We start from the raw sequence: 21,341 nt of genomic DNA, 5'->3' as shown, positions 1-21,341 counted from the left end.
ACACCCACTGGAGGCCCTAAGTGGAAGTGTCTGTTAGACAGGGTTGTCAAAATGTACTAAGCAAAGTGTACTACTCTTTGGAAACTTCATGGATGCTATTATCTCAGTGACTATAGCTGGCAGGAATAATACATTTTGTTTTATGGTGAATAGTAGAGTATAGAAAATAAGTGTAGAAAAGAGACCACTAGAAAGAGGTGCATTATAGCTGACCAATCAACAGTCATTGGTGCCTTTGGGCTTATCATGAAAATACTGCAAAAGACAGAAACAGTGAAGCTGGGTGAGAAATGGAGACAGTAGCCAGGACTGGGGTTCTGTACTGAGCTTCTTTGTAACTTCAGTTGTTATGTTTTGGGGTCACTGAAAGACTTGGCTACTCTTTTCAAGAGTTCTACCAAGACTGCCCTTGTGGTTCAATGTCTGACACCAAGAGTTCCAGTGAATTCTCACTACCATGGAAGTGATTATTTCAAGATTCATCATCATTTCAATGATCATCAGATTAGTTCTCTGCAATAAATTGAAAAGAAGATCTTGCTATAAAGTAAAGATTTAATCTCCAGAGGATTGAAAGTTTCAAACAGTAAATTATATACAGATACATGATTGTAATTTAAAATACATATTTAGAATAAAATGTATTTGGAATCAGTTCCCATTCATACACGATCAATTGTTATTAAACACTTAATTTTTATCCTTGAAGAGTCATTTCTTACTGACTCCTTAGTAATAAGAAAGTTCCTTTTTATAGTATATAATATTTTTATTCATTGTTTGAGAATTTCATACACGTGTACAGTGAATTTTGAACATATTCACACCCCACTCCCCCCCTCCACCCCCTCTTCATGTAATCTTGGATTCTTTTATTGTTGTTGTTTTTATTTTTTATTTTTATTAGATATTTTCTTTATTTACATTTCAAATGTTATCCCCTTTCCTAGTTTCCCCTCCAAAATCCCTCTATGCCCTGCCCCTTCCCCCTGCTCACCAACCAACCCACTCCCACTTCCTGGCCCTGGCATTTCCCTATACTGGGGCATAGAACCTTCACAGGACCAAAGACCTCTCCTCCCATTGATGACCGACTAGGCCATCCTCTGCTACATATGCAGCTAGAGCCATGTGATTTCTTTGGTTGGTGGCTTAATGTCGGGGAGCTCTGGGGGTACTGGTTAGTTCATATTGCTGTTCCTCCTATGGGGCTGCAGACCCCTTCAGCTCCTCAGGCCCTTTCTCTCGCTCCCTCATTGGGGACCCTGTGCTCTGTCCAATAAGTTTATCTTGAGACTTTTCATAAATGGAAGCGGGTCTTCTCTTTCATCATAGGTGAAAATATCTAATTGACTTTATTAATTAAATGTAGACACAGTAAAGGACAATGCACCGTCCAGGGTTTACACACTGTTTCCCATGAAGTCCACGTTTCCTTGGTTTCATGGTCAGACTCAGTCCCGTGGAGACCCCCATCACTGCTATGGTGTTAGAGTTCTTAAGAAACACGTTTCTGTGCTTACCATTTAAATCCTTAAACCCCACAGTGTAGTTAAACTCTTCTCGGGGTGGGTTGGGGTCTGGAGGAGGAAGAGTGTCCACTCCTAAACTCTGTGGAAACAGATCCCACGGTTTGCGTGAGTGAGTCACAAAACCAACATTTCTGAAGCCCAAACCACTCACTTCTATACATTTTCTCTGCAAATATGCTTTTAAAGACTGTGTTTTTACTTGAAACTGTTTTATCATTTCTTTTCCAGTATAGAAAATTTCAGCTTAAAAAAAAGCCTGTTCTATAAAACATGTTTTGAAACAGACTGTGCTACTCGAAAATAACGAGAAGGAAATAGTTAATGTTTCTAAACAACAGAGAAACTTTGCTGACTTGGTGAAGGCACTTACTATCCACAATCTTATAAGGACTTACATAGTGACATCAAAGAGAAAAAAAGTCCAGTCATCTGCAGAAGAAATTCTTCTACAAAAACCTTTCAAAGATTTGTTTACTCCCAATTACCTGTGTACCCCAAGGGCATTAATGTTCTGACTATTCCAATCACTGCTGATATATAAGCTTCCCCCAAAAGAGCCTGTCTAGGCCAAGCTACTGCTTTACCAGTGAGCTGCGTGCATTCTCAGACTGCTAGTTTTCCTTTTGTTGATTTTTGATATCATATTTTCATTGTTTATCGTCTTGCCATACCGAAATGAAGTGTTTCCAGTTTAAAATGTTTCATTTTATGTTTTGTAGCTTCTCTCTGTTATTTAGATGTGGTCATATTGTAAGATTATGAGCGTTTATTTTCCTCTATGTTTTCCTTTCCTTCATATATTTAGATCTTTGATCCACGGAACTCATTAGGTTATAAAGCATGAGCTGGAGCTACCGCTCTTAACAGCTGTGCTACTCCAATACCATTTATTAAATTATCATTTTTGTATTCACATAGAAGGCAACTTTTATCCGGATATGAGGGGGAGGCTGGGGGATACAAATAGAACAATGTGTTAATAATTCAGAAATTTGGGAGAAAAGTCAATTGGGATTCTTCACACAACTATTTCAATTTTTTTGTAAGCTTGATTTTTTTTTCATAATTACAGTCGCATTACTGCATCTCAACCCTCTTTAATTTTTGCTTATTTTGGGAAACTGCAGATACCAAGGTTTATCCATCCCTCTTAATCAATCACACCTCTAATTTCAAGGAAAAGATCAGGCACAAAATTCAGCCATAGAGGCCAAAGCAGCAGCTCTCTTGAATAACTGGGGAGATACTTAATCATCTCAGAGGGAAGTTGGAAATGTTCAAATTACAGAACAGATCATAGAAAAAGCACAAGGTAGGGAGGGCCTTCCTTCTCTAGACTCAAACCTTGGGACCCACCTGGGAGACTCCCATGAATCAAGAGCGCTGAGGACTCCATCATCTCGGGCACAACAAAGACCAAAACCTAAATGACCTTGGTTGTGGCAAACCCAGGAGATGAGATAAAGTTCCTTTCTTACTCTAGAGTGACAGCGAAAACATCCAGTCAGGATGCTCATTTCTTCTGTTAGTCAAAGATGTGAGTAAATGCACAGAGAAAGACCATGGCCCAATGAAATGTGTTTATGTCATAAATCCCACCCTCAAACAACATGATTTCCTCAAAGCCTCATTTTTTTCTATTCTTTCAAAAGTTAAAAAATTATCTATTGTAGTATATGTGTGTGTTTGTGTGTGCATGTATCATGCATGGTACCCATGTGCAGAAGGCCAGAAACCAATTTGCAGAGATCAGTTCTCTCCTACAATGCGAGTCCTGGAGATTGAACTGAGGTCATTAGGCTTGATAGCAAGTGCCTTTACCCCTTGTCTCCTCTCTCAGAGAATCTAAACTTTCATGAATTTTATTGGGAATAGAAAATAAATGCTAACTAAGAATGGTTAATTTTCCCTTGAGCAAACTGTCTTCAAAATAGACTGTACATGTGTTTTGAAGAGATCTTAACACTCTCATCTTTTTTTTTTTTAGAATATTGTGCTATCTGTAGTTTAACATTGTATGTGGAAGTGATGAGTCTAGTGACCTCAGAAACTGAGAAACAGTTGTAAGAACATTAAAGGCACAGAAAAGCTCATAGGACTCTGTGACCTGAGTCAGCCTCTGACTCCTGGGCTCTGGATGAACTGCCACATAAAGTCACTCTGGTCTCTATTGGCTGCTTTTCTCAGATATGTAGCCTTCAGCTGAGTGGCTTTCATGCTTCCTAGAGGGAACTGAGTCCTTACAGTTCATTAAGAACACACAAGAGGCCTTTGAAATACAGTATTTCCTTAAAGGGTGACACAAAAGCATGCTATTCAGTGCCATTTATCAGCTATTCTCTATGAAGGTAGGTAAGCACTAGGGCTGTTGCTCAGAGTTTGTTGTTGAAGGAAGCATGGGAGTTCCTTCACGGGACATGATAAACACAGACACTGACATAACCCTGTATGTGTGATCGTTATATCAAACCATGAGCACCGAGGAGCAGAACCAATGAGAAGCCTTAGTATTTTCTCCCAACACTGTCATAGTTACATCAGGGCACATGATGTTGCTAATCTCTGACATTTTTTTTTTAAAGGAAGCATTTGTATCAAATTTTGCAATCCATGACCACCCCATCCCCCAATAGTTTTCAGGTTAAGTAGAGGGTTTTACCTGGGTCAAGAGATCCATCTCCCCCAGTAAAGTGCTGAACATCTGGTCTATGTCTTCATTTGATTCACCCATCTGAAACAGGAAGAGACAGAGACGTTAGAGCTCTCTAAAAGCTTATCAGGGCATACATGTTGAGTTTTCATTCTTTCCTTCAGAATAAAGCAATCCATGAAGAGAACAGCTTGGAGAAGAAGGCCTCAAATGCCTTGGAATTTCATGTTTGGATATTTCTAATTTGATATCTGAGGTTAAGCTTAAATCTTGGGACCTGCTGCAGAGCAAATAAATCCTGAATTTGTTTTTCCAGTCTAAACTACCGGTCCTTAATGTCAAGTGAACAAAGTGGACATTGTTTTGGTATTCACCTTGCCATAGGATTCTTTTATCAGAAGGAGAGAAGGCCTCATGCCACTCTCGATGGTTTTGATTGTTGATTTGTTCTGGTGGAATATCAGTGAGATTAGTGAAGCACCCTTCTGTGAAGTTTCCAGAGAAGAATGGATTAGCCCCTTGACTTATTTATAACAAGATAATACTTTTAGGAAGTGGTGCAAAGTAGGAAGTGGGCCTAGCTAAAAGAAGTAAGTCATCATGGGTGTGTCCATGTTGGGTGCAGTTATAGCTTGCTCTGGTCTCTCCCTGTATCTCTTTTCTCTGCTTCCTGTTGATTATGGAGTGATCAGGTTCTTCTATGTTTCTGCCATTGTGACAATCTGCCTGAGTGAAGAAACTGGATTAACATTTCTGAAATCAAGAGTCAAAATAGTATTTTCCCTCCTTTTGAATTTGTTTTTGTTACATAGTTGGTCACTGTGATAACAGAGCTCCTAAGATGTAATACTATGAGGTCAGAGGGATGTAGAGTTTACATCCATTTAAAAACACACTAAAATGGACTGCATTTTAAAATACCTGTGATTAAATGTATTTACCAAATGGTTCCCTACTTTATAAAGATATCTGTGAAATAATAACAGCTTTGGTACATTTATTTGTAAGTACACAGAAGCTCCAGGGTATAGCAAAGAATGGAAATAAAGGATTTTTTTCACCATAGCCTTCTTTTATCCCCTAAACCAAATGAAACAATTATCCAAAAAAGGGGAAGTGTTAGGTTATGATAAAATGTAGCAAGGCAATTTGGTAGGGGCAAGCAGCTGCTCTCCTTCCTAACATTTTTTGGCAAGGGTGAATTGAAAAATGAGGAGATAACAATATTCATTCTTCAAGGACTGCTTGGCAGCCTGTAGTGTGGCAAGGGAATGAAGTATGTTACATGTGAAATGAAGGATTCCCCCAAGAACATTCCCAAGGGTTCTAAACACTACGCGACATTACAAGACCAATGTCAACCTGGTGTGGATAGAGGATCAGTATGTATTTGGTCAGACCTGTGAATCCATTCTTGTTCCCACGAGGCAAAAATACTTGGAAAAAATTCTTGCACTGAATATGTCAAAACTTTTTCTTGGTAAATTTCCCATATAGCAACTATAGTCATGCAATGGCCAACAGCGTGTCATTATTTTGTCAAGGACAGACTGCATTAACCACTATTGTCCTTGGGTCATATTGCTTGGAGGTGGTGCAGCCATCTTAGTTGTGTAGGTCTATTCTATGAGCTTATGACAATCAAAAAGCCTAAGCATGCATTGCTCAAAACTTATTCCCACTGCTGACTGATAAGTGGCTATGGTGTTATCAGTGACCTAGAGATAACTAAGAATACAGGAGGAAAAATGTATGTGTGTACACACACACACACACACACACACACACACACACACACACACACACATATATAAAATGAAATCTAAAGTACTTGAGTATTCTAGGATTTGGGAATCCATAGAGGTTTCTGGAACCATCCAGCAGGTGTTGAAGGATGACTGTATTTCAGCCAACAATATTTATTTGAGCATGTATACATATGTGCTTCTGTTTTCATATGGACATATGCATGTATGCAGAGAAATGATGTTATATAAGTATAGAATGATTGCTATGTACTTACTATTTGGCTTCTATAATGATCAATATGACTAGGCATATATATATATGTGTATATATATATATATACATATACATATACATATATATATGTAATTTCAATGGATTCTTTTAGACAAACACTATTTTCCACACATATTTTAATATGCAGGTCAGGTTTAAAAGAGTAAGTTTTAAAAATTCTTTCAGTAGCATGTATGAATTATGCACAAACATAGGTCTCATTATTTTTATACATGATCTCCTCATTGTATTTTGATCATATGCAGCCCCCATTATCCACTCAAGTCCCCCTTCCACTCCTGCTAATCTCTTTCCTTTCCTTTCTGTAAATAGCTCCCTTTTACTTTTTTTTGGTTCTTTTGAGACAGGGTTTCTCTGTGTAGCCCTGGCTGTCCTGGAACTCACTTTGTAGACCAGGCTGGCTTCGAAATCAGAAATCCACCTGCCTCTGGTTCCCGAGTGCTGGGATTAAAGGCATGCACCCAGTTTTCCTTTTACTTTTTAAAATCTTTTCTTAGAATATATGTGTGTGACACAGTGAGTTCCATTAATGTTGCTTATAGGAACATGTGTACTTTACCATTAGCTATACCACTGAAGAAATTTTCCCTCCTTACCAACAATTAAATGTGTGTAAGTTCTCATGGGAGAACGGGTCCCATGAAGCCTTCCCACTTCTACTACAAGATATTGACAGGTTCAATTTTGTGCAGATCATCTGCAGTTAATCACAGTTGTTATGAATTCAGGATTGTATGAGTCACTAAATGCTTCGTCAGTGTTCCTTCTAATCCCCACACTTCCTTCCAGGTTTTACATTCTTTCTGCTGCTTACTGCACAGTTCCCTGAGTCTTGGAGATGTAGATGTCTGGGCATTCCACAGTCTTATTTTTAAAATAACCTTGACCTGTTGTTAAACTTCTGAGTAATTGCTGACCACCGAATAAAGAAACACGTTTGACCAAAGCTGACAGCAACATTAATTCGAAGGCAATTTGATAGGCATATCCTGTCTGTTTGGCAAAAGAACCACAGTAGGATCTATGACTTTTCCAGCCATGAGTTTTTGCTCCGGTTTGTAGTCACAGAATTCCCTCCTGTGGAACAGGCATCAAGTCCAATCAGAAAGCAGTTGTGTGGTCGTTGGAAGGAGAATGGCCCCCAAAGGCTTATATGTTTAAACATTTGGTCCCCAAGTGTTTGGGAAGGATTATGAGCAAAAGCTCCTGCTACTCTGTCACTCTAGTTAGTTTTCTCTCTGTCTCTCTGTTTCTCTCTGTGTCTGTGTCTCTGTCTCTGCGCACATCTGTTTCTCTGTCCTGTCTTTCTGTGCCTGTGGTTGTCATCTGAACATGTAAGCTCTCAGCTACTTCTGTATTGCTATGCCTGTCTACTGCCATGCTTCCTTCCCCAATGGTCATAGACTTACCCTCTCAACTTATAAGCAAGCCTCTAATTAAATGCTTTTTTTTTATAAGTTACCTTGCCTATGGAGTCTCTTCACATGAGTCTCTTTACAGCAATAGAAAAGTAACAGTTGGTTATCCTGTAGCAGACTTGTCATTATTGCACGAATGGACTCATCCTGCCTGTCCTAGCAGGATTGTTGCAGACAGAGTAAACAGCTAAGCAGGACAGCCAATGACCATCCTTTCTCAGCAGCTTGCATGGCACTTCTGATGCTATGACAGTTATTCAGCAGGTAGGAAGCATCTAAATGAGTTTCAGTTTGATTTCTCTATACACCATGACTACAATATGTGAAATATTCAATACTGTGGTCTTACCATCAAGTTTTCTGGACAACTAAGAACAGTAGCAATTGCTTATATTATTTGGCTTCAGAAGATTCCCTGACCAACAACTCCTAGGAACGTAGTGCACCTGGATACTGACATGTTTTTCTTTAGTAATCTATGGCTTCAGGAGTGGACAAATGACTCAGGAGTTAAAAGCACATAGTACTCTTGCAAAGGACATGAGTTCTCTTCTAAGCGCTCCTATCAGGAAGCTTATGACTGCCTAACCAAAACAACAACAAAAACAAAATACATTTGAGACAAAATCTCACTATGTAGCCCTGGCTGGATTGGTACTCATTATATAGACCAGGGTAACTTCAAACTCAAGAGATCTGCCTGCCTCTCCTGAAAGCTGGGCCTAAAGACATATACCACCAGGCCCAACAATAGTAAGATTCTTAAAACAATAATTACAATCCTATTCTTTATGATTTGTTTAATAATAAACCTTTTGCTGAAATAGGCTAGGCCAAGGAAGAATAATTTATTCTGAAAACTTACAGTTTACCTTTTAAATGACTTCAATTTATTATTTAAGTAGTAACATCTTTGTTTTTTCTCAGCTTTATTCAATTTCTGACTCTTTATAACTACTGTTCTACTTATTGATTGTTTCTAAAAAACAACTCCAGTGATTTTTTAAAAGGAGTCCAGTTTATAGAAGAAAAATGATGTACTGAAGACTGTAACAGTAATATGTGTCCACATCACTAAAACTCTCTGTAAGCCAACATTTGCCTCCCAGGACTGGATTAGAAGATATAATACTACACAAGCCTTTTTTGGGGGGAGATGGGGAGTGAATCTGTGAATATTCTCCAAATATCCACCCTGTAGAACTAGTATCTAATCTTTTCAAATTGTCTCAGCTTGGCTTTAGTACTTAGTATCTTGGGCTTTAGTATTCTTACTTTCCTTGCCACGGACTATCAGCTAATGTATGTCCTTTCTTTCTAAAGTACCCAGACTCAGGTATTTTGTTATAGCAACAAAAATTATACTAATAGGCTTTGCTTTTCAAATTTCCTAGAAAATGGAGGAAAATATGTAAGTGAATAAAATATTTATGTTTTAACAGATTGTCTGTAAAAATATAATGCTATTCAAAAATCCTAGAATGGATTTTTCATGCATTACTTTAATGAGGAAAAACTAGCAGAATAAATAATAAAATTACACAGTTGCTCATGTAAGTTTATTTTATTAGAGGTTTATTTTATTAGAGGCAATGTGAGAATTAAAGGAATCCTTCTGATAAATTATTATTAACAGCAAAAAATTGCATTAATGAGACAAAACAACCTATTCAGAGAATATAAAGTATATGTATTGGCTGTCATTATAAGCTACTAATCTACGTTACAACGAATTCATAGGAAGCAAAGGATGTATAGGTAGTAAGGATCTACCATCCATACGCTCTCTTAAACCCGTGACCGGAAAAAGCACTAAACTAAAGCAATGTAACATCTATGACTCAGCAATTCACCCTCCCTTTAGGCTGAGACTCTGGTTTCTCAGTCTGCATACACTACTGATGCACACTGGGTAACGAATGAGAGAGAGCAAGTTACTCACCCAAGAGGAAATAACTCAGACCGACAGCACACCCCTTTGACCCCTGTCCCTGCCTTTTCCCTGCTCTCTCTTCCCCTGCCCCTACTACTCTCTATGTGGCTTCTCAGATGATGTCCTCATCAAAATTCTGCTGGAAATATACAGTTGTAAATATAACGTTTAACAAGTTACATTTAAAATCTTTTGGATTTTTGGTAAATCAGACATTGGATTCAGGAGTACAAGAGTATTACTGTGTTGTCTATCTAGCCTTGAACTTGGGATCCTTCTGCCTCAGTGAGCAAAATGATAGGATTTTAGTGTAGTAGAGAATTCATAGTTTTAAGAGCTTTTCCCCTCCTTTTAGGTTTAAAGTTTTGTTAGTCTGTAAATTCAATCATCTTACACACCTATCCTTTCCTTCAAGAAAACCGTATTTCTGGAATGGATGGGTAAGAGCCACAGACAGTTCACATTTACACACACACACACACACACACACACACACACACACACAAGTATGAGGACATGAGGCTGTGCATGTGTGGTACTTTCCAAAGGTCAAAGGAGAGAACGCCCAACCATGAGGCTGAATGTGTTATTGGGGTTAGCAGCCAACAGCTGGGGTGGAGGAGCTGTTGCAATGAGGCGCTGCGTTGCAAAACAAGCCATGTTCACACCAGGACTGGGTGGAGTCAACATCTTTTCATGAGTCTGTTATTTCTGGGTTCTTTTTGTGCCTTGGGAAGAATATCACATTGTTGGTTAAAGGAAAACTGGAGTAGTACTTTACCAGAGTTATACTATTCTTCTCTCCTGGAGAAAGAAGGGTGTGCTGGAGGAGGGGCACATTCAGGCTAAACTGACGTTTCTCAGTGGCCATGGAATTTTCCTAATGCTCAACTATCTCTTCAGCTTCAAACTCAAGCTTCAGGTATTGACCCCAAAGACTTTTTCTTTTTCACATAAATAAACTTCAATTACATATATTTGAAAATCCAAGTACTATGTTTATATATATATGTTCAACAGGACATATACTTAGATTAACTTCACACATTTAATTCAGTTTGAATGCAGTCTTCATTGTTGTTTACTTAGTAAATGCTGCCATGGTTTTGAATCAAGTCAGAGCAGCCATTATCCTACCTGCCCATAGAAGCCATTTTAAAGACCCTCGGGCATTTCCATGCAAACTGCTCCCACTCACTATTTCTTCTTCTGCAACCCCAACACTCCAGGTTTGGCGGGTGACCATTTGTCACTCATTAGTCTGAGTTAGAAGTTGGTATGATCCTCTTCTCTTCCATTTTCCCACCTGGCGAGTCAGAAAATCCTGTTGGATTTTCCAGTGGATGTTTTCTCCTCTCATTCTTACTGCGTGGCCATAGCTGAAAGCTTCATCTATCTGCTCGTCCAGCTTCCAGTCACCCTGACTTCCTGTCCTCAATGACAGCATAAGCACTGAATTCAAACACAGTCATGAACTTGTCACATTCCTGCTTAAAATACCTTCCATGGCTGACCATGAGCGAGTGGAGGAGCTCTGTGCCCACTGTGTCTTCAGAATCTTCCAGGAACTTCTCCTACCCACTTCTTAAGGCTCAGTTCTTGCTATGCAGGGCCCTTTATGCCATATGAATAGACTTTGTGTCATTCTTTTAGTCTCTGTGTATACATTCCTTATAAATAATATCCTTTGTTTATGCTTCATAAAATTCGAGTTATTCAAAATCCAGCTTTCATGTCAACTGTTCAATGCTGTCAGTAAAACCACTGGACATTTGTCCTCAGCATATAGTCAATTCTGGCCTCAGCGACCACCTCAAGAAGGCATCTAACTTCCTGGTGCCTCAGTGTCCTTGTCTGCAAAATGAGGAATAATAGCATACATCTCACAGAGTTGCTGTGGCATTTATGTAAGAGTTCATATAGTCCTGCCTTAAGCCTGCAGTCACAGCCTTTGACATAACAGCACCAGACTCCTTTGGTTACTATCTTAGAACTCTTCAGATTACTGGGAACTAAAAATACTAGGGAGCAGTTACTAAGGATGAGAACTTACAATTTATGTCTTCCAAACTGTCCTGCTGATTAACCCCCATCCCAGACAGGAAGATGTGGGCTACCATCCAGCTAGTAAGCTATACACAAAGCTCCCTACCACCTCACTGCCTAGATGCTTGACATGGTTCCTGTGGTACCACATCAGACATGCAACATGGCAGTGCCTGATGATCCTTAGAGCTTAACAAATCCCATCTTTCCTGACTGTCAGGTCAATTAAACAGGAAGTTGACTTTAAACAGTTTTTTTTTAAAGTGTATTTTTTTAACAAAATATGTGTATGTGTAGATGTTGTCCCATGTGTTCAAATATCAGAAGAGGATGATAGATCCTCTGTTGCAGTTATGAACTGGTTCACAGAAAAAGCACACTCTCAACCACCAAGCTAGGCCCAGAAATGCCTGCTTTTAGCTGCTGTCACAGCTACAGGCTTGCTTTAAGCCAAGGGTCTTAGTTGCTTTGAGAACATTAGCAACTTGACTGGCACTGCAAAGGGGTTTAACTTTTCTAAGCCAACCCCAGGCCAATCAGTTTTACAAGTCATCAATTGCTAAGCTGTCATTTAATAAATAATATAGGCTACTGTCACTTAGCATTTAGGCAGTCAATTGCAGGCCAGTTTGAGCTCTATGGTTATACCTTGTCTCTATTGCCGTGAAAGAACAAACAGAGAAACAGGCTGTGTATACAGGTTTGTCTAATTCCACTATTCAGGGAGCAGAAAGAAAAACTCAACGTCAGTATGGATCTCTTTAGTGAGATCTTGTCTGAAAAGTACAAAACCAACCAAGAAAAATTAAAAAGAAGAAGAAGAAGAAGAAGAAGAAGAAGAAGAAGAAGAAGAAGAAGAAGAAGAAGAAGAAGAAGAAGAAGAAGAAGAAGAAGAGAAAAAGAGGGAGGAAAAAAAAAAGTCCCTGAATTGTTCCCATGCTATTCCTAACTCATTTTAACGCCATGAGCAGATGATACATCTTATTTTAAAAAGTAAAAATGAAGTAGCTTTGGGTTGAAGGGATTCTTCACTGGTTATGAGCACCTGTTACCAGGTTTGACTCCCAGCACCCACATGGTTACTCACAACCATCTGTAACTCCAGTTCCAGGGAATCTAGTGCCCTCTTCTGATTTTCTTGGGCACCAAGCACACATATGGTACAAAATTATACATATAGGCAAAACATTCATAGCATAAAGTATGAGAAATAAATCTTTACTTTACAAAAGAGAATACTGAGGTACCCAGTGCTTAAACAAGGTTGAGCAGTCAATAAATATGCATTACATGGTTAGAGGCTTAACCCCTGTAAGACTTCCTGTGTGGGTTTCTGTAACTGCAATTATCCTGGGCCTACACCAAAGATTAAGTATTTAGAGCTTACATACCATCTTTGCAGTTAGAAGATGGTAAAAAAGATGATTATATTGTTAGACTGATTTTTTTACATTACAGGTGAACAGTATTTTGAGTCTATAATCAGCTTGTCATAATTAAAATTAATGAGAAACAACATTTAAAAATCTGAGGCTCTCTTAGCAACAATTTTCTTCTGCCTTCATTATTTCTAAGCTTTAAAAATAGGCAGCTGATAATAGCTTTTCAAGGAACAACTGAACATACCACAAAGATAGATTAAAAGGAAGCAAACTTTTTTGGAAACTACTTCCGTGAAATTCAGTATGGTGGCACTTGGGAAATGGGTGCAGATGATTTGTAAGTTTGAGGGAAGCCTGAACTACATAGCAAGTTCCAGTCAGTCTCAGCGACATAATGAGACCTAGTCTCAAAAAGAAAAAAAATTTCAGTCACATTTAGTTGGTGTCACACCTGACTGGTGTCACAATTGGTGTGAAATACAAAGTGCAGAATCCAGCCGAACACACATGTCAGCAGAAGTTATGAAGTTGTTCCTTTATGATATGTTTGGTGATCAAGTTACATTGTTGAGCTTGACCTAATTTTTTTTCAGCATAATTTCTTTTTTTCTCCCCAAAATGTAATGAAAGCTTCTCCTGAAGAGGAAGTGGTTCACAGAACAGCACAGCACGTGGTTTAAGGTTGCTGCAATGTTTAGGGGCAGAGGAGGAAGCCAAGGTAATGTGAAACAGGAAACAGAGGTACCTCCAATGTAACAGAGAAGACAAACTAATATAACTTGACAAAGAACTAAGAGGAATTCAGGGGAGTTGTTTGACCTGCTTTTGCACAGTGTGCTTGAGATGAATGAAAACCAGCTCCTGAGATTGCTGGACAGTCACTGTGCTCATGAGACAATAGAGACTAACCACACTTGTCACAGGGGAAACTCGCAGGGACACTGCATTTGTACTTCTGTGTGTGGTCATGTACCAACGTCCAACACAACAGCTCACTTTCACAATTATGTCATGGGACAGTGAGATGAAAAACAGTTGTAAAAAGAAAGTCATTTGGGAATGGCATGACTTCGTTCAGTAACTTAAATACTGACAGGCTGCTTTAAAGAACAAGAGGTTGGCATGTATGTGTATATGCATGTGTGTGGGCACACACACACACTCACACACACACTCCACACTGAGCAATGAGATGGGCTACCACAGTTTTAAGAGGATATGTGTGTGTATACACACATGAGTGCACACACCAATTAATTAATTTTTCAGCTATTCTGGTTGTGTAACTCCGGCTGACCTCAAATTCAAAATCCTCCTGCCTCCACCACCCTAGTGCTAGGGATACAGGTGTGAACCATCAGGTCTAGGAGCTTGACTTTCAAATGTACATACTTCCAACCTGCTTCTGTGTGAACAGAGCCAGGCACTCAGCCAGACCAAGCTCCCCAGGGGCAAAAAGAAAGATGATTCAATCAGACTCCAAGTTACTGAACACAACTCATCAAGGAAGCATCATGGAGCACAAGGAGACCAGGCCAGGTCAGAGGAGTACCACACTCTACCATCCTCTCATCTGAAAGGCTTTTCTGGATCTCTGGGACACAGGTTGCAGACTCATTTCAGTTGAACATACAGAGTGTGAAAAGATCCTTCTAAACCTTGGGGTGTTTCTTAAGTTCCCCCTTTATTACATTTAGAATGTCTATATAATGAATGGGGAACTGTTCTGAGTTTGAATCTCTTGTGACATAAAACAAAATTGTAACACAGTTTAGAATTTTTTTGAAGAACAAATCCAGCAAATATTTATTGACAGCCTTTGTAGATAAACTAGGCATATTGATGTTCAATAAACAAAACTCCTGGGGCTAGTCAAGTTTATTCATTGGCTCACACTTGGTCTGCTGCCTTCTGAATGTACCCCAGTTCAACTTTTGTTCCTGACATGTCACCTACTCTCTGGGTCAAGATTACCAATGAATCTCACATGACCACATGCGACGGTTCCATCATCAGATTCAGCATTTAACGTTGCGGGTCATCCCTCCATATGTGAGGGTTCAAGATCCATAGAGTCAACCCATCATGGAGCAAAAGTATTTTTCAAAGAAACATGAACCCTCTTCTAAAGGTGTGAAGAACAGTGTGGATCACTGTTCTCTCTCTGGGAGATCATCCTGGTTGTCATCCTTGTGCTTGGAGTGGGGCTAAGGCCTGCTTTCCCTATCTCCGTGTTACACAGATTTTAGTGGGAGCCTCCCTATGATGAATGCCATGGGCTTCAGACTCCATCTTCTGTGCTAGGGAGGAGAGCTGGAAGCAATGCTTTGGGAGGACTGGGAACTGATGCCTGTGTGGTTCCAGCCCAGCTGCCTGAGCCCTGGGAGTGGTGTGTACTTGGCCATGTGTAGTGATTGAGGGCTGTGGTTCTCTCACATCTTGCTCCTTAGTAAGAAGGGTTGGCAGAATAAGAAACCACACAGGAAGTTACAAATGGGGCCTCGCTGTGGGGCCTCACTGTGGAGTACATAGGGGCTAAAGCATCTAATTATTGAACTATCAATCATTAAAACTAATTTAGCACCAGGCATGTAATATATGCTATTAACCTTAAGCCTTACAAGAGTGAGGCAGGTGGATTACTGTGAGTTTGAAATCAGCATTTGGAGGCATAGGGAGTTTGAGACCAGGCTGTACTACATACAATAAATGATCTTATCTCAAAACCAACCAACCAAACAACTACACAAATTAAAAAGACAAACCAAAAACTAAACCAAGCCAAACCAACAAAAGCAATAAACAACCCCAAACAAAAGAACTGAGTAACTAAATTAGAGGAACAGTTAAATCCCCTGTCACCTTTACTAAACCTGTACTTCAAACCCATCCTCCTCCAAAGAGGTCACGAAGTTAAGATGGCAGAAAACATGTGTCAAGGAGCTGACTGGTAATCGAAAATTAAAAATTACTTGATACAGTGTTTTTCATGTTAAACTGTGTTATGATTTCCTTCTTGCCCAAAATAAAATAAATATTTACATGTGTGAGTTGTGTGTGTCTTTATACATGTGTAGTGTGTCTTTATATGTATCTTTGTGTGTCTGTGTTGGTGTGTGTGTCTGTGTGTGTATGTGTAGTGTCATCATGCGTGTGTGTGTGTGTGTGTGTGTGTGGTGTGTCTTTTTGTGTGTGTATTTGTGTTGTGTGTATGTATTTGTGTATATGTGCTGTGTGTGTCTTTGTATGTGTGTGCTTATGTATGTATGGTATGTGTCTGTCTGTGTGTTTGTCTTTATATATATGTGTGTGTGTCTGAGTGTGTGTCTGTGGTGTGTGTGTGTGTTTTTATGTATGTCTGTGTATGTGGTGCGTGTGTGTGTATGTGTGTATGGTGTGTGGTATGTGTGTGTGTGTCTTTGTGTGTGTGTATGTGCATGCTGGAGATGGACCGCAGGACCTTGCATGTGTTAAGTATTTTCACTGAAACTCAACACGTTCTATTTGTTTTGGTTCTTTATTTCCCATCCATAGTTTTTGCTCTATGTTTTTTCAGAAGACAGCCTCACACTGGAGAGACCCCAACTTCATTCTGGCTAAGCTCAGAGCCTCTCCTTCCAGCCCTCACCAAGCCTCCTCAATTCTCCCTGGCCTCTTACTTTCTCTGGCCTCAGGGTACACTCACCTCCTTCTCAGCAACCCCAGGCTTTCCTGCTGACTCCTGGTATGGTAACTGCTGTCAGCTCCTGAGTGGTGTTAGGCCACACAAGTCTCTCTTTTGAAGCACCAACCATCTAGTCAGCACCACCCTAGTTCAGAGACCTTCCTAGACCTAGCTCAAATTAGTTCTTTTCTAATATCCACCAATACCTTCCACTCCTCACTTCTGTTTACAGTTCCCCCACCCCCAGAATGTAAGCCCAATGTGGGGTTCACTTTTTGTTTACTATTACAGTCCCAGTAAATAGAACAATGTAGATTATGGCAGTGGTCAAATGAATAGCTGTTAAATGAGCAAGCTCCCTGAAGGCAGGAGGCCAGGCTGCCTTCTTCATCCATGTATTCTTATGGTGACAACTTGGTCATGTAAGGTCTTTACACAAACATGTTAGAGAAGTTAGTAAGTTAAGGAAGAAGCTGGGAAAGGAAAAAGGGAAGAAGATAAATTTTATTGTGTTGCTGAGAAAGGGCTTCCTCTGTGGCCCAGGCTGGCTTTGAACTTATGATCCTTGAGCTCCCACCTCCTGGGTTCTGGGATTTCAGACACTTGCTGTCATTCCTGGTTACTGGGGAGATGAATAGATCTTAAAGCAGAGAATGATTCCATAGCTACCATGTGGGTGGTGGTAGGAATAGACAATGGTTGTTTACATCATTGGGCAGATGGTGCAATGTGACCTTTACTCAAATCACTGTTACTTCTCCAGGCCACACTCTGAGAGGTGAGAATTGAAATGTTTGAAGGAGACTCTTCAGAGTTTAGCAGATTGAGAAAATCATGTCACACGTATTACTTAATGCCCACCAAGCAGGTACTTTAAAATGAAAATTATCCCAAAGAGGCTTCTCTCAGATTAACCAGATATCCAATTTTTCATCGCTAGTGATTTGACATTATGAGGACACAGCATCTCCACTATAGAACTCTTTGGAAGTGGCAATCCCGCTCTACATCCAGTCAGCAATCAGCCAGATAAATCCAATTTGAGGAACATTCTGCCAAACAAAACAACTGGTCTGGACTTTTAATATTCTTTTTAGACATGGTTTTATTATGTAGTCTGGGTTGGCTTTGAACTCATAATCCTCTTGCTTCAGTCACTGAGTGTTGGGGGGAAATGCCTCAACTTTTCAAGTAATAAAAATCTATTATTAAGACAATCAAAAATGAGTATAGGTTATATGTCAGAAAAAGAAGTGTGATTATTGTACTGTGGTGTTTGTATGCAGCTGCCACAGTGTGATATATGAATCATGTGAGAGAATTCTTTATGTTCTTCAGAGACAGACAGTGGAAATAGAGAAGTAAAAACAATGATTGATGTTAGGTGAAGGACTTATGGGTGATCATTTCATTGTTCCTATTTGTTGAAAGTTTAGCTTTTCAAAAAATTATTTTTTAGAGAAAAAAGAACCAAGTTAAGTAAAAGCAACCAGAGAGGAAGAGGGGTAGACAGATAAGTAGATGTAAAGAAAAAAAAAATCTCCTGGGCATTGTAAATTATTTTATCTAGTTCTTATTAAAACCAGGTGAGATTTGGAAATTCTCATTTTCATAGAGGAAGAATGTGTGGTCAGAAGTTGGAGTGACATGTCTAGGATCAAACAGCTTACACGTGGTTGGATGACCTGTCTTTCAATCACTACTACGTTTTCCGGAAGATAAGTGTGTAGATGATGACTCATGGCAGATTGTGTGTGTGTGTGTGTGTGTGTGTGAGAGAGAGGGGGGGGGGGAGAGGGAGAGGGAGAGGAAGAGGGAGAGGGAGAGGGAGAGGGAGAGGGAGAGGGAGAGGGAGAGGGAGAGGGAGAGGGAGAGGGAGAGGGAGAGGGAGAGAGAGATGGAATTAATATCTAAGGACTCAGGAACACACATTCACATACAAGGAAAAAGGCATGTGTCAGTGTGGGTAGTCAGGCAAGGTTGTTGTCGTGGAGGGTCATAGTGCTCTCCTCTAGTACAGACCATACTTAGCTCAGCTCAGGATCTGCTGTGGCCTTGAGAACATAAAAGCCTTGGTAGAAAGCAGATGAAAAAAAGGTAAAAATTTATTTAGACAAACAATACAAACATTGATTAGGTCTGGATGGTGTGCTTTCTGGGATGCACAAGCTTTTGAGTGAAGACTTCAGAGGCAAATTTCCCTCTCTGCCAGACTACAAACTGAAGTGGACAAGGAAGAAGAATATTATTGAATATATTTTAAAGGAAAGTTCTAAGATTTGTGTGTGGAGAAATTTTCATTGTTGCTATTATGGGACATAGTGGAATCTCTAAGGGGCACAGTGGAAGGTAGTTGGCTCACTGGGATATCACCCTCAGAAGGGATGGGTGCAGCTCTTACAAGGATGAGTTGTAACAAGATCCAGGGTGATCCTCCCCTGCTCTCTGAATTCCTGTCTCACTATGTGATGTTACATCAAGTAGCCTGCCATGCTCTCATCAAATCTCTCAACTCAGAAGCCCCCACCTCCAAAACTGTGACAAAGAAGAAAAAACTTCTTTTCTGTATAACTACTCGACTCAGCCATTCTGCTATAGCTTCTGAAAATGTGTAGTCCAAAAAGGGGAAAAGGTTTAAAGATTTTGGTCTTGAGTTTTATATTTTTTAGTGAAAAAAAAAAAAGATTTCCTCTGTATAAAATACTTCCTAGTAAAATTCCCAATGGCCCAGCCTGGGGATTAGTTTCAAATAGGTTTTTTTTGTTTTGTTTTTGTTTGTTTGTTTGTTTGTTTGTTTGTTTTTAATCTTCCAGGCTGTAGAGAGGATATTTTCTAAAGATCCATAACAATTACAAGTCACAACTTCATCAGTTGTTGGAGTAATAAAAGCCATGTCACCTAGACTTTGGCAATCTGTACCAGGCAGAAAATACTTTTCAAGCTATGTAACAGTCCCCATAAAGCCGAGACTACCACTTTATCCAATCAGCAATGGCTAAACCCTGCCACAAGACTACTCTAGGACTAATGGCAAAGAGATTTTTCGTGTGTGTGTGTGTGTGTGTGTGTGTGTGTGTGTGTGTGTGTGTGTGTGTTAGTATGTATGTTATGTGTGCATGCATCATCATGCACTTTTGCATGCTCAGAAGCCAGAGGATGATGTTGGGTATATTCTCCTTTGTTGGGTGTCCTTGTTTCTTTGAGGCAGTGTCTCTCACTGAACTTACAGCTCATATTTTTTCAGCTAGGTTGGAAGTTGGCAAGCACACGTTCTCATCTTGTCCCTGTCCCCTTCAGTGCTAAGGTTGCAGGCATACATGGGACCATGATCAGCACTTATGTGAGTGCTGGGATCTGATTTCACAGTTTCATGCTTTGTGCAGCAAGTGCTCCTACCCACCATATATTGTTAGTTAAAGATGTAGGAGAGAAAGAGAAAGGGAGAGAAAGGGAGAGAGAGAGACAGAGACAGACAGAGAGATAGACAGAGAGAGATATAAAGAGACAGAGAGAGACAGAGAGAGAGTATGGGGGTATTCCATACCACATTTGAGTTTTGGGGTCAAAGGACAACTTTATGGAGTCATTTCTCTCCCTCGACCTTTATATATGGGCTCCAGGGAGCTGGTGTGGTGAAAGCCTTTTCCACTGAGCTATCTTACCTACCCATTGTCACGGTTTAGTACTGCTGAAAATCAGGAAGACTCATGTGGTAGAATATGAACATTTAGCCACCAGTAGAAGTTACATATGATTAAATTTTCCTCAAATACTTATATGGGAACTGAATGGAACAGAATAGATACCTACCATCTAACGTATTTATCATATTCATATTAGTAATGTGTGAATCAGCTTTTTGTTGCTGTTAAAAAACATACCAGAGACAATCAACTTAATAAAAAATGGGTTCATTTGGCATCCAGTGTCTGGTATTTCAATCCATGATTGCTTGGTCCTGTGGTTGCACAGTACACCATAACAGAAGCACGTGACAGAGGAAGATGCTTGTGTCTGATATCCAGGAAGTAGAGAAAGATCAAAATGCAGGGGTCCAGAATCCCCTTCCAGGGTACGCCCTATTATCCTAACTTATTCCCACAAGACTGTGCCTCCTACAGAGTCTATGCTTTCACAGTAGTGCCAGTGGCTGACAACCCAGCCCCTGGGAGAAATTTAGAAAACTCCAGCGGTAGCATAATAATACACAGTTTAAATTTGGATTCAAAACCATCACTTCAAAAGCTCTTCATTGAGACTCACAAGGATGTGCTACGAAAGTGCAAAGCTATCATTCAAGAAAGACAGCTGTTTACAGACCATACCATCAAAGCAGCAGAGGTTCCCCAAGCACTCAAAAAGTAATTTTCCTTTTCAACAGAGGTTGGCAGGCTGGCTGATCCATGATGGAATATTACTGATTAGTAATGCTTGCGAAGCCAATGCTGACTGACATTCAGGAAAAGCAGACTTCTAACAATACGTCATTCAACATTGAAACAAACTTTTCTGTTAAATCAAACAAGACATAGAGAAAGTACAACACATTCTTTAATAAGCCCATAAATCACAAGGTGGACAGTAAAGAACAAGACTCTGACTTGGCTTTGGTAATGAACAGCCATCTTGTATCCTGGTGTGCTCTGGCTTGTGGTGGCCTAATGTATCATGTG

General features: G+C 39.8%; 1 protein-coding gene across 5 annotated transcripts in view; it reads right to left on the bottom strand.

The window, feature by feature from the left end:
- Apbb1ip (amyloid beta (A4) precursor protein-binding, family B, member 1 interacting protein) overlaps window positions 1-21,341 on the bottom strand; it is a 119,683-nt gene that overhangs the window by 54,438 nt on the left and 43,904 nt on the right. For 4 of the 5 annotated variants that reach the window (XM_006498186.3, XM_011239139.3, XM_030251888.1 and 1 more), the window contains 2 exons: window positions 4,192-4,263; window positions 1,524-1,611 (listed from right to left, as the gene is read on the bottom strand). In XM_006498186.3, coding sequence (XP_006498249.1) covers window positions 1,524-1,611; window positions 4,192-4,263 — 160 coding nt within the window. Of the gene's footprint in view, window positions 1-1,523; window positions 1,612-4,191; window positions 4,264-21,341 lie in introns of those variants that run through there. The other variant, XM_006498187.1, reaches the window with a different exon arrangement.

The sequence above is a fragment of the Mus musculus genome, chromosome 2, assembly GCF_000001635.26.
Source record: "Mus musculus strain C57BL/6J chromosome 2, GRCm38.p6 C57BL/6J".
Classification (NCBI taxonomy): domain Eukaryota; kingdom Metazoa; phylum Chordata; class Mammalia; order Rodentia; family Muridae; genus Mus; species Mus musculus.
The sequence above is the reverse complement of the archived record's forward strand: the minus strand, read 5'-3'. Positions and strand labels throughout refer to the sequence as shown.